The sequence below is a fragment of the Rhineura floridana genome, chromosome 3 (assembly GCF_030035675.1).
Source record: "Rhineura floridana isolate rRhiFlo1 chromosome 3, rRhiFlo1.hap2, whole genome shotgun sequence".
NCBI lineage: Eukaryota > Metazoa > Chordata > Lepidosauria > Squamata > Rhineuridae > Rhineura > Rhineura floridana.
In genome coordinates, this window is record NC_084482.1 from 56,026,162 (window position 1) to 56,039,321 (window position 13,160).

At 42.4% G+C, this 13,160-nt stretch overlaps 1 protein-coding gene across 3 annotated transcripts in view; it reads left to right on the forward strand.

Annotated features, from left to right (window-relative positions):
• The window catches only part of ASPSCR1 (ASPSCR1 tether for SLC2A4, UBX domain containing), a 120,646-nt gene that overhangs the window by 67,909 nt on the left and 39,577 nt on the right, over positions 1-13,160 (forward strand). For 2 of the 3 annotated variants that reach the window (XM_061615942.1, XM_061615940.1), the window contains exons 8-12: positions 5,406-5,549; positions 8,311-8,388; positions 9,212-9,278; positions 10,863-10,925; positions 11,132-11,184. In XM_061615942.1, coding sequence (XP_061471926.1) covers positions 5,406-5,549; positions 8,311-8,388; positions 9,212-9,278; positions 10,863-10,925; positions 11,132-11,184 — 405 coding nt within the window. The remainder of the gene's footprint in view (positions 1-5,405; positions 5,550-8,310; positions 8,389-9,211; positions 9,279-10,862; positions 10,926-11,131; positions 11,185-13,160) is intronic. The other variant, XM_061615941.1, reaches the window with a different exon arrangement.

Below are 13,160 nucleotides of genomic sequence, written 5' to 3' on the forward strand. Positions count from 1 at the left end.
AAGAAGCCAGTTGTATTCTTCTGCTGAAAATGTAATGGAGCTTGATTTATGAAAGCTTCTTCCAGTGTTGCCTCCTGTCCTCAGAATACTTGCCATTGTTGAGAAGTTCTTTGTCTTTTTTAACTCAGCAGGAGCTCTGTTGTTTTACAACTTTCCCAGCATGCAACTGTATCAGAAGGAAGAGACGACGGCATTGAGGCTTTATTGAGGATATCAAAGAAATAAGAGTCGCGTTATAGTGACCACTATTATCCCCTGCGATAAACCTTGTCCTAGTTTAGTTGACTTTGCTACTTTTTCTTTTGGAAATATTTCTGCTGTTGCATTTCTGAAGTTTTGTTCTCCTCTGACCCTTGTGATTAAGCTCCCTAAGAAAGATGAGAAAAGAATGTGATTATCAGTGGTAAGAACGACACATGTAAAATTTAGGGGAATTGAGCCAATCCCTGTCCCCACCACCGCATCCCAAATCTAGGCACAACTTTCTGGTGTGCTCAGGAATGTAACTAGTTCTTGGTCTCTTCTCCTGTGTAGCTCCTGATACAGACAGCAAACTTTTCCCTAGCAAAGTGATGCATATTTATGAACAGTTGGAACTGGGTGGTCCTTTGGGGTGGTCCTTCGTTTAATATCACCCCCACCCCATTTCCATCCCTGTCACTCTGGGTATTGCTCTACCTGGCTGTTATATGGGACTAGAAAAAAGACCTTCATTTCATCCTTGAAGATGTGGCAGAAGTGTTGGCTGACTGTTGAGTGATTTTGTTCAGTTCTGATACTGGATTGAGGCCTGCTCTAGCTCTTCTTACATTGTTTTGCCTGTAGCTGTGGAAACCTGTTGTTCTACAACCTAGAGAGGGATCCTGCCCAAATCATAGACCACTTAAGAGATTCCCCCAGAGCCTTCCTTCCCAAGGCTACTGAAGCTCTGTCTTGGGAGCAGCTGCAGGTTCTGTTGGAGGTTTCCCTCCCTCATGTTAAACAGTGTGAGAGTTTGACTGCTGCTTTCAGGGCCTTTGATCTTGGGTGCCTTTGCTGCTGATTGATTACGTTGCACTCCCTCCTCCATTCCTTCCATTCCCTTGCCTTGCTCTCATCAGCAGCTCCAGAATGGGGTTGGCCACATGGCATCTGCTTTTTGTCCCTTTTCAGTCCAGAGGGGGAAGAAGAAAAAACCCAAAACAAAACAAATTATTTTTAAACATCAAAGGTCCATTTTAGCAAAAGAATCTTCCCATTAATGTTGTGCCTGTGTGTGGTTTTTTGGATTTGATGGAAGAGGCTGGATAAAATCTGTGCCTGCGTCCCTCCACTTCTGGGCTGGGGATGGTTTACAGACCAGCCATACTTTGACTTTGATGTCAAAACATTAATTATTAGAAGGTATCTTTACTCCAAATTCCCCTAGAGATCAGAGAATCCTGTAGTGTGGGAGAGGAGCTGGTTCTGCCCAGCACCTTGCTTTAAAGTCACAGCAATCCCTATTGCCCTTTTTGACTGCGCACCACAGTAATACTTGGGAGTGTAAAAGGTAGGTTTGAGTGTCATGGCCACAGCATTGGGCTTATGGGTGGCCTATAATGATCCTGTTGATGAAGGACCCCTCAGAGGTTTGGTTCAGGAATCGATACTGAAGAGGATGAAAGGGCTAGTAGTTTTGCATTTATATTTTGCTTACAGGCCTTTTTGCAATGATCCTCAAAATTTAAGAATAATCTAAGTCAAAATGCCCACCTAAGCACTCTTGTCTCACAACCTGTATGTAAGCATCATAACTAGTTTTCGTCATCCTTCTCTGAAAGCTATGATCAGATCATTGAGCACCTCTAGGCATTGAATGATGATGATGAGAACTGAGGAGCTGTCCATCAACCCCTTTGTTGTAGCTGCACATCCAAAGCTGAGAGCTGACCTGGTAAATTATATCATATTGGGGGTCTACTAGAAAGGCTTGGTATGCAAAAAGTCCTTTTCCTTTTGTATCCACTTTTGGCAATCCTCCCTAGCCATGCTGGAAGTTGCCAATGTCCTGGGATTGTTTAATTGTCTGTAGAGTGGAATGTGTTGCATTGTTTCTATCCTCAAGTCAATTACTTGTTTCTAGACATCGCCCTTCTGGGATTTGCTTCAGTTATTCAGCAGTCAGTGATGTTGAGAGAAAAGCTGAATACTGACAGCTCTGAGTTTGGAAGGATTTCATACCAAGCCAGTTGCATGAGTGGCTGGAAAAGACCTGAAGATCCTAGAACAGGCATGGGGAATCTCTGGCCTGCAGACTTAATCCAGCCCGCAGGCCTTTTTGTCCAGCCCAAAACACTCTACGCTACCACCTACTCCCATCTGTTGTGTTCTACAGTGAGGTGGCTGTGCTGCCTCTGAAGAAAGATATTGGAGTGAGGGAGAAGTTAGTGTGCCAGGCTGAGAGCTCATGTATCTCAAAGTAGAGATGAAGAGCATAAAAGCACAACTCATTTATATAGGCAATAAAGAACAGGATATGAACTGTGGTAAGAGGAATGTGACACTTGCCTGTGAAATTGTCACTTTACCTATCCCATTATGTCATCCTGAATGGACATTGACTTAAGTCTTTAAACTATACATTTCCGTGTATTGTGCTCTGCTTGTGGGATCCTGCAACAGGTGCACTGGTTCTATGTGCTTTGGTTTGCTGCTTTTAGATTAAATAAGGAATTTCTGACAGGATGTTAGTTGATAGCTCTTGGTTCTGTGTTCTCTTCTTGTTCTCACAGGGGATCTGTGGTGCGGGATTTCTATTCCACCAGACTTTGTTAGAAGGAGTAGCTGTGTTTGCCATATATTATTTTCACTCCTAGTCAACGTGTGTGTGTGTGTGTGTGTGTGTGTGTGTGTGTGAGAGAGAGAGAGAGAGAGAGAGAGAGAGAGATGTTAGGAGGTGTCAAGTGACCTCTTTACATCACTCTGCAGTAAGTTGTCACTAGAGGCTGGTTTCTTTTATCTGTAGTAGCTCTTCAGTAACTGTGAAAATAGGCTCATTCACCTCCCTTTATATCTGCTGTGCTGGAGAATGGCAAAACCCCTAGATTTTGTGAGGTAGGCAACCCTCTTCTGGAAATCCAGGAGGAGGAGGAGTCCCAGACTGTCAGTACAAGACAGTCACCCATCCTGTGTTGCCAGTCCCTAAACAGCCAGAGTTAGGCGACAGTAGTCTTTGCAAGAGGACAGATTGGCAGCTCGTGGGTACTCCTTGTGCTTTCTGTCCAGAGAAAGCTACAATCAGGCTCCTTCACCCTCTAGTTAGACCCAACTCTCTTCAACTTTCTAAAAGTAGCTGAGGGTCCCACCCACGCAACCTCACTCTTTTAACTTCCCAAATTACCCTCTGGTGCCCACAAATAGAGGAAATCTTGCCTTGTAATTTGTGTTGTCTCTGCTGACAATTGAGAGAGGCTCCTTCTATTCCCAGAGGGCTTGTTCAGGGCAGGGGGTGGGGAGGATGTTGCTGCAGAGAAGTGAGAATGATAGGACAGTGGATGGCCACGGATATGTGGGTGGGAAAGAGGGCACTGGCAGGGATGTGCCAGAGACATTAAGCGTGGGGGGTATGAGTGATTATAAATAGGAACAACCAAGTTCGTGGAGTCTGGGGCCAGGCCAAGCAGATCATTGATGTTCAAGGATGCTGGTCTTCAAAGCAGCCTATTAACCATACAGACCACGTGGTGCCATCCTTTTTAGCTCTGGATGTCCAGCATGTCAGCCAATAGCTTTTCAGCCCAGCACCTTCTCTTGTCTCTCAGAACTAGCAAGACTACTTGCTGACTGAAGAAAATCTTATGTGGAAACCTAAGGAGAGGCTTGGAACATAATCTAGATCAGCAATGGCAGCAAAGTCTCTTTATCATCCAGCACAAAGTTACCTGTCAGAATCTCTGATCTGTAATAATTCAGATGTGGATTGCTACTTGTAGGTGCAGATTGTTCCAATGTGGATGTGCACAGTGGATAACCAGCTCCACCCCTGACCCACTACTTTACACGCAAACCTGAAGTCTTCCTGTTGCTGATCTAGCATGTGGTGCAGTGTAGCCTTGATGCTTCTGCACTATACCTACCTACCTGCTGCATCTACCTGCCTACCTAATTGGTCAGTGCTGGGTGCAGTGAAAGCAGTCTCTTGCATTTGCTTATCACTTCTGTATGACTATTTCCAAATTCCTTCAATCTCCCCAAATCTTATCAAGGCTTTCCATAGCAATCCTGACTGATCTTGTCAGTCCTTTATGGGCAACATCTCTGGTGTGGACAAGGAGGAGTGGCAGCAACTCTTCAGGCGATAAAGTGTAAAGAGATTGTTACTTATGAGACCAATTTAGAAAGGTGCACTTTGTATCCTGTTAGATCCTCTGATGTGCATGAGAGGATCAGATGTTTAAAACGCAGCCCATTCAACAGAACGTACTTGAACGTGCAGACCTATCACATCAGTGAAAAAGTTAGGTTGGAACCCTTCTCTTCAGTGTGTAATCTTTGTGCTTTTGAAGAGATCTTGACATACTGCATTCAGTCATGAATTCTGAGGTGGTACTGTTCCATGTGGTCTGTGCCGTGAACATATCTGTCCCACACCATCTCCACATGTGGATTGATTAGAGTAAGTCCTGTTCCTGTGCAGGTTTTTAAACATAATTTTGCAAAATCCTTTAAAAATTACCACAGAAAAAGCTGCTAGGAGCCACTTCAAAGCACTGCTCTACCCAGTAAAAATGCTACTGGAAGTGGCTGCATGTTGCTTCTTGTGTAATTTGTACATGCACAAAGGGACGTTGTATAGAAAAATGCTAGCTACCCCATCAGTACATGGGAGCTGCCATATGTTTTCCATACTAACTCTCTTTGTACATAGCATTGTGTGTACAATTACTCAGGAACTGATGTGTGGCAATTCCCCACAAAATTTTAAAAGCATTTTTACCCGGTGCTATATTTTGAAGCTGTTCCAGTAGCTTTACACTGTTAAAGAAAGGGACAAAAAGAAAGCAGTCATTGGACTACCTTGTAAATAGAGTGAGTGTACCAGTTTTTGGAAGGTTTTGCTATCTGCTGATAAAACTGCATATGTAAAAATACACTTGTTTGAGGGATGTGAACCAGGGAAATTGACTTCAAAGTGAGGAGCAAACTAAATCCTTCCTCGTTCCTAATGTAAACCAGGGCAGGGATTCAAATGGGGAATGATGAAGGCACAGGTTAATCATGAAGCCTTTGTACAGTTAAATGAAAAAAATCTTTTGTGCAGGATTTTCTGGACACCTCAAAAAGACACCATTTTGTAAATACAAATACTTGGTTCTTTGTACTGTGCTGATTCCATGCCTTCCTGGATTCATTCATCTTAGCTTCAATTTACATTCTCTTTGCAGCATTTGGAGCGAGAGCCAATTGTATGCCATCCAGATCTGCAGCAGCCAATGGACTCTGGTTCACAAGAACTTCCAGATGAGTTCTTTGAGGTCACAGTAGATGATGTGAGGAAACGTTTGTCTCAGCTCCAGAATGAGAGGCAAGTTTCATTAGAGATTAAGTCACTCCATCTATATATGTATTTTTTGTGAATATCAATAACGCAGTTATCACCATCTGTACTTTCTTCATTTCATTTCCTTTGGACCTCACTGTTTACAATCCTTCACTCCACCCCCAACCATGTGTATTTATACCTGTAATTACTCTGGTTATCACTTCATGCATCTGATGAAGTGTCTGTAGTCCACAAAAGCTTATGATATCATACATTTGTTAATCTCTAAGATGCCACAAGTTTTTTTGTTTTTTATCCTGCAGTGGACAAACATAGCTAATTCCACCTATAGGCTGTTTCATGGTTTTGCTGATGTAAAGCATATTGCAATATGGGTCTGATTTTATATGCAAACACTGAGTGCTTGCATAATGTCCTCCATGTTCTTGGAGTTTTTTGTTCCTTTCTCATAGTTTTCTGCCTAAGCAAGTATGTTCACCTGCCCAGGATAAAACATTAATGCATTTCCCTAAATTTAATTCAAAATCAGACAGTAGTGCACTGTGATCTTAAGCATGATACTTAGAAGAATTAAGTCTTCTGAATGCAATGGATGTACTACCAAGTAAGTGTGCATAAAATTGCAGCCTTAATGTGGTAAAGAAAGTATCTCTGTACACTCAACAGTGAAGTTTTTATATTCAAATTCATGGGAAACATGTCCTTTAAGTGAAAAAAATCATTTTTCTTTATTAGATTTATAGCTTACTGTGTCTTCTGTGCTGAGAGCAGGTTGCAGTAGATATTCTAGGCACACATTTCTGTTCTAAGGGCTGACAATTCTCTGCCTCTTGCAAGGCTGAAGGTTTAGCTTTTGCTTGGGATTTTCCTAGGTGATGTTTCAGGTTCATAGGCCCTATTGGTTTCTGCTAACTCCAGCGCGTGTGTCTAGGTCACAGCGTTTGGAAATTCTGCTTAGATGCCTCTGTTATAAACACTGGAAAAAAGATAGATGAATGGACAACAAAGCTCATGGTTTATTTTGTTTATATATTGGCAGTCCCATTTAGTTCCCTTTGATCACAATGCAAGTCTCTTGTCAGGTGCTAAGCCAAGAAGCAAATCCCTGTCAGAATTTTATTTCCTCTCATTTTTACGCTATATGGGAATATTTTCCACTGTAAAAACTGGAATTGTCATCTGCAGGTGAAAAACTATGCCAACAAAATGGGACTATGCAAAGGGAAGAAACAAAGGAGATTACACCAAATGCAGATCACAGACAATATAAACGAGAGGAGGAATTAGCCTTGTGCCAACTTCAGTTCTATGTTCTTCCACAAACTTCTCGGGTGACCTAGTTGGATTCTGCATTTCCCCATCCATTGATAGTTGCTCTGCCACTCCTGGAGAGTATTTGGAATAAAGATTAGCATGTGCAGCTTTTACTTTATATATTATTAAAATATTGGAAAATAGTGTTTGGTATTTGATAACATACACTGTCATTAAATCTTGTGGTCATCATATTAGGAGGTTTTGAAGGGAAAAGTTAAAGCCTAACATAAGGAGGTAAACTTTACTGACAGTTGCAAGGATATAATTGCCAAGTTTTGGAAATTGGAACAAAACCTGCATGTGATTTGGTAGCTAAACAAGAGTATGCAACAATGTGGAAATGGCAAAACAGACGAATGACATTAACACAAGTGAAGGTAGCTAGGATTGTGATAAATGGTTTTCATAGTTCCTCCCCTTTTTTCAAAGAATTCTTGATAGAAGAACTTGTGTATATTCTTATAGTTTCATCAACGGCTTTTCCTTTGAAGCTTTGTAAAGTCTTCAAATAAAAAAATGAGGGAATAAAGTAATTTCGATGAAGAGTGCTGTATCATTTGTTAAAGCAGACAGAATTAAACTGTGGAGCTAAAGTTTAACAGAAATCTCAGTAAAAACATTTTTCAGTTGTATTTGCAGTTTTGTTTTAAGTTCTCTGATTACCACTCATCAGTCGCTTACCACTCATCAGTCTTGGTGAATCAACATTTTGAATTAAATGTCGAATGAATCAAACTTCCCTCTTAAATTTCCAATCATTCCTTTGGTATTGTGGTGTGGCATTTGTTGCACCATAGGCAAGACTCAATTGAGCTTTCTGTTTAAAATTAAGGTGTCTGGAGGACCTGTAAGTTCTCTCTCTGCATGCATCGCCCAACCTTAGAGTAATTTGTAAATTGCACAGGGGATACCTGTGCAAGGAGTTTCCAAAATATAAGCACCCATATTGCATAGTTTCAATTTATATGCTTATTACAACTTCTTCTCTACACCACAAGGGGGAAATGTGGCAAGGATAAATACAAAGCTGTTACAGTGGACTTTTTTTTTCCAACTAAGAACAAATTTCAGAATGGATTATTTTAGAAGTTAATATGAAATTGTTGTAAATACACAATGCTAATGCAAACCGGTAGGTTGCAGGTACATTTGAGCATAACTAAAAATGTGCAAACACTTCCGGATAGGTTTGAAATTTGGTTGGCAAGTAAACTAAAACAATTTGGTCATAGAGTTTCTAAGATCCTCCCCCCCCCTTTTTTTTTTTTGTCACAATCTTATTTTGGACGTGTATGGTAGTGCTTGTTTTCTGATGAGCATACACAAAGGTAGATAGCAGGACAGAGGACATGTCAGAACGTATGGAGCTTAAGCTGGTAGGATGTTTACTAGATTGGGTGGAGTGGCAGCAAATGACATACAGATCTATGACTATACTGGCCTGCTAAGCGTCCCTTCTTCCTAGGAAGCGTTTGGAAGAAGTTCCTTTGATGACACAAGCACAGCGAGAAGCTCGATTGAAGGAGAAGCTTGAGCGCTATTCAAAGGTAACTTTGTTTTTGGGTCTTTCGCAAAAAATTGAGAATACTTAGGTAGATAATGGATAGTAAATACTCAGGGAAAGTCATCAGGTTTCTGTCACCATTGATTCTTCTTCTTCCGTAATACATTTCCTTCAGTCTCACAGATGAACCAGTTAGGCTGGGGTAACCAACTAAATAGGAAACAAGCCTATCTGGTTTTAGTGGTCCCCATAGGAGGATTCTTACGGCTGGATGTTTGATGTGTATCTTGCCTGTCCTGCTCCTCTTGTTCTTTGCCCCACTTCTCCCCTTTGGTATGAGATCATCAGCTCTCTTGCTACAGTGGCAGAACCCAGAAAGAAGCTATAATAATACCTAGCATTTATCTAGTGTATTAAGAGCACTGAAAGCCCTCTAAGGTGTCAGTATTATTTCCCCCTATTGCAGAGAAAGAGAGAATGTCTTCCCTAAGGTCAGCAAGTGAATTCATGTTAGAGGTAAGATTTAAACTGGGAACTTCCTGATTCATAGCTCAGTCCCATCCTTAAATAAATTTATTTCTCCAAGACCAGCAAAACAGTCCCTTCCACTGTGCTATCTCAGTTGCCTTCTGTTGTTCCTGAGTAGTCCCAGTTAGAATTAACCTCCTGTTGGTGTGGGTTTCTAAGACAACCATTCCAGGTATCCTCAGAGTTACATTCTTGAAATCCACATACATAGTTTCAACCAGCTGCCCATTAATGAAAAGGTGCCAAATTTTGAGAATGAGCTTGTATTACCCAAAGACAGAGGAAGTTTTGCCATGGTTTAGGTTTCCTTGAGTAGACTCCTGTTTGTTTTCAACTAGGTAGTACTGAGAGTTTACTTCCCAGATCGACATATTCTACAGGGCTTCTTCCATCCCAGTGAAACAGGTAAGAGTATATCTTCCTCCCAGCTTCTGCCTTAACTAAGTAAAGGGCAATGGAATAGAACAAAAGTGCCTTGCTCTCAGGCTAAAGTTTGTAACTTGAGATAGTTGCACTTTAATATCTTCAGTTGTCTTGTTTGGGTGGTGTTTTAAAAGCTTGAAACTCAGACTCTGTGAGTTGAATAAAGGAGGGCCAAGATTTGTGCTCTAAACAGGATGTGTTTCTGACAACTGCCTGGTAGCTTCTCTTCCAGGCCTCTTACCGCCGCATTAGTCATGCCCAGATGAGGCCATTGAACAGCAGGGTGTTGGTCTGGTGTAGTTTCAACCAGAGTCCAAAAAAGGAGTTGGAAGCACTGAAGAGAATTTTAATCAACCACTCTTCTTAAATGTGCCAGGGGCCAAAAGTAAAACCAGGCTTCCTGCACCTCTAAATAGCAAAAGACTAGAACTTCCTGCTGCACTGCAGGCACACATCCAGCTATACTCTCTGCCTCTGCCTGGCATCCAACCCCATCTATGAAACTAGATGTTCATTCCTCCCAATAAATTCCTACTCCTCTGGCCTGAGAGTTGTGAGTGGAAGCTCTGGGGTGAAAGTTGTTGCACATCAGCTGCCTCTACCAGGCCTCTGCCTAAAGTAGGATTCAGAAGCTTTTGCTTTCTTGGTGTGAGGTATGTGCATTAGCCACCATATCCTCAGGATCCTGAATTGGGGTAGGTGGAACATACCAGATAGGGCGTCTGACATGATGCTGGACAGATAGTTGACTGGTCTAGAAATCCTTGTTTAGCTGCATTAAACTCTCTGATTGCTGCTTGTGCCTCTTGAGGAAAGCAATTGAATATATATAGAGAGAAGGTAGATAGAACTGAGGGGTAATCATTGTTTGTGTTGCCCATTTTTTTGTTTTGTGTTGAACTGATTTTTTTCTTCTTTTAGAAACAGCCATGTGCCTTGCTACAACATCCTTCTCTCACTCTGGCAAACAATTTGCCAGGCATTGCTAGAGTCTCTGATAGTAAATTAAATGTCACATCAGTTGCTCTCTTCAGAGAAGCAAACCCTTCTGAGTCGCTCGCCCAAGGCGGAAGGGTCTTATGTAGGCAGTTAATGTAAGATGGAAGCCATATAAGGAAGGCTTCTCTATCTATTCCTAGGCAGAAGAATTGGACCATTTTGTGAGACTCTGCATGTTTGGGAAACCCAGCTGAATCTTGATTAGGCGATATAAATTTTTCATAATTGAAGGATGCTAAAGTCTCGATGTCAAGAGTGTTCCTAGCGTGGAGAGGAAACTTCCAACTATAGAGTTGCAGACTGTGCAGTGATAATGCTTGGAAATACAGGTGGATGCCCTGATGTGCCAGGCTTTGCTGTTTTGGGGAACCTAAAAGAGATGCTGATCGATTGGGGCATCTCCTCTTGCTTTTTCCTCTCTGTGGGTCTTTGAGACAAATGACTACACTGGTGTTTCTTTTTTTCAAAGCACTGGACCAAAAGGGGGTGTGGTCAGTGCCCAAAAGAAGATAGTGTTCACAATATAACTTTTGATCCATATGGCCCTTTTCTTACTTTATTTGGCAGTTGGTGCTCTGAGAAACTTTGTGAAAAGCCAACTCGCAGATCCAGAGATATCATTTTATCTATGTAAGTTCAGAGTTATGTGTTACAACTTTTTATAACCGATTCTCCAGGTCTGTTGTCACCATCTAGGTCTTTTAACGTTACCTGTACAGTCACGGCTTACTAGGTGTGTGTGTGTTCCACTCTGTCCCCAACCAACCCTTTCTAAACCAGCTTTTTATAGTTTTTTTGTTCTCTTTCCCTAATGAGAACTTTGTGTTTTACTTTAGTTATTACACCTCCCAGATCCATCCTGAGTGATGACACTTTGACCCTCTTCCAGGTAATGGCTATATGCTTCATCTTGTTTGATTTGTTTTTCTGATCACAAAATACGCTCTACTACAGTTTTGTTTTTAAGAGCCTGAAGCCTCCTGTAGTTCTCTGTTAAGCCAAAGGTAGATGAAATCTGCAGTTTCAGAGCCTAAGAGGTTTCTCTTTCCTTGTACCACAAGAATGCTGTAAGTGCTTCCCATAGTTGAGTGTTGGTGCTTCTGGCAAGGCCATTTTTGTTGTAAGTGAGGCAAATAAGTACCATTTTGTTTAGTGGGGCTTTCTGTGAGGTAAGTGTGCAGAAGAATGCAGCTTAAAATGAATGTTTTTAGCCTAGAACCAAGCCAACTAAAAAAAGGAAGGGGAGGGAGAAGGGGCTAGGTAGGCCCACAATATGTACTAGTGTTCTTGTGAGAGGATTGCCAAGCAACATTAATCCAAAATTAAAAGGTTTTCTCATTGGCTATTAACACTGACTGTGCAAAGCACTTTCATTGCAATAGTTAGGAGGTGATGCCGGTGAACTGGATTGTTGCCTTCCAGCTATACTTCAAGGCAGGGGCCACTAACCTTTTAGGACCAGAGGACACATTTAAAATTTTGAATGTACGGGGGGCACCAGTCACAAAATGGCTGCCATGGGAGGTGTGGCATAACACAAAATTAGAGAATAGTCTTGGTGAGGCTTTTCTCATAATTATATTTCCATATTAGAAAAGGTGTGACCTGTTTCTGCCTGTCATACAGGTGTTAAAGGCACAAGAACATTGTTTTACTCCAATGCCATCCTAAGCCAAAGCCTAAAGTCCCATCCTGTACTCACTTACCTGGGTTAAGAGAATTGCTTAAACACAAAGAGAACTACTTCTCAGCAGACATGTATACCGCTGTACTGTAAATTAACTATACAGTGAGTTCTTAATGAGTCCCTGGTCTTTAGCTCCTGCAAAGGAGGAAACATGCCTAAGTCTCTTTTCCCCACATTTGCCTTTTGTGTGGAAGGGAATTCTTTAACATTCACCCACACTTATTGTGCTGTAGTATTGTCAGGCCCAGGATGTGACTCAGGAACCAGACCAACGGCTGTAGTTAATTCGTGTTTTATTAGGGTAATGTCCAAACAAAGACTGCGTTTTCTCATGAAGCAATACAGGGATACAAGTCCTGCGGCATTGGGAGAAAGTTGACAGAGCAAGGGACTTCTTCCCGCCTGTTCTTTAAGAAGGGGCCAAACGGGCGCGCAATCTTTCGCTCCTCCTTAACTGCCCCTCAGGTACTGCCCGCCTTCCCCCCCTTCTCTCCTGTCTTTTCAGCTGTCTGCGGGTGCGCGGTGAGGGGGGAAGCATCACCCCCTCCTCTTCTGAAGTTTCCAATTCCAGGATGGGGGATAGGGGAGGGGCTGATGGTAAACTGCCTCCCCGCTTTTCGGCTGTGAGCAGCCCTCCCTCTTCCCCCTCTTGCTCTGAGCCTGAAAGAGGGGGAGGCGTGAGAATGTCCAGGGAGGGCTCAGGCTCCCCGTTGCTAAGCGACCTTATCACTGGCAGTTCCTCTGTTTCGTCTTCGCTCCAAAGGGGGGAAGTTCCTCCCCCTTCCCTCTGCCATCCATCCGAATACTCTTCTCCCAACTCTCCGGGATCCAGCTCCCCGGGATTGGGACCCCAGCTCTGCCTTCCGACAAGTATTTGCAGAAAATAATTTCTAGGCATTATCTGATCTCAAGTAAAACCAGCATGTGAAAGATGCATCCTGGTTTCTAGGGGGAAAGGAAGGGCAAACTATGGAGACTCCAAGGTCTAGGACAAATGACAGAAGCAGGAAAAGTGCACTAAAAGGGAGGGGTAAACAGCAGATCTTTAGGACCCCAGGGGGATTCCTATTGCCTGGTGTCCAACTAACTCACAGCACTTATTGCCTAATAACACTGACAGGCAGGAGCAGCCAGACTGATGCATTTCACATAAGTCACTTAGAAGGGTACCTGAACAT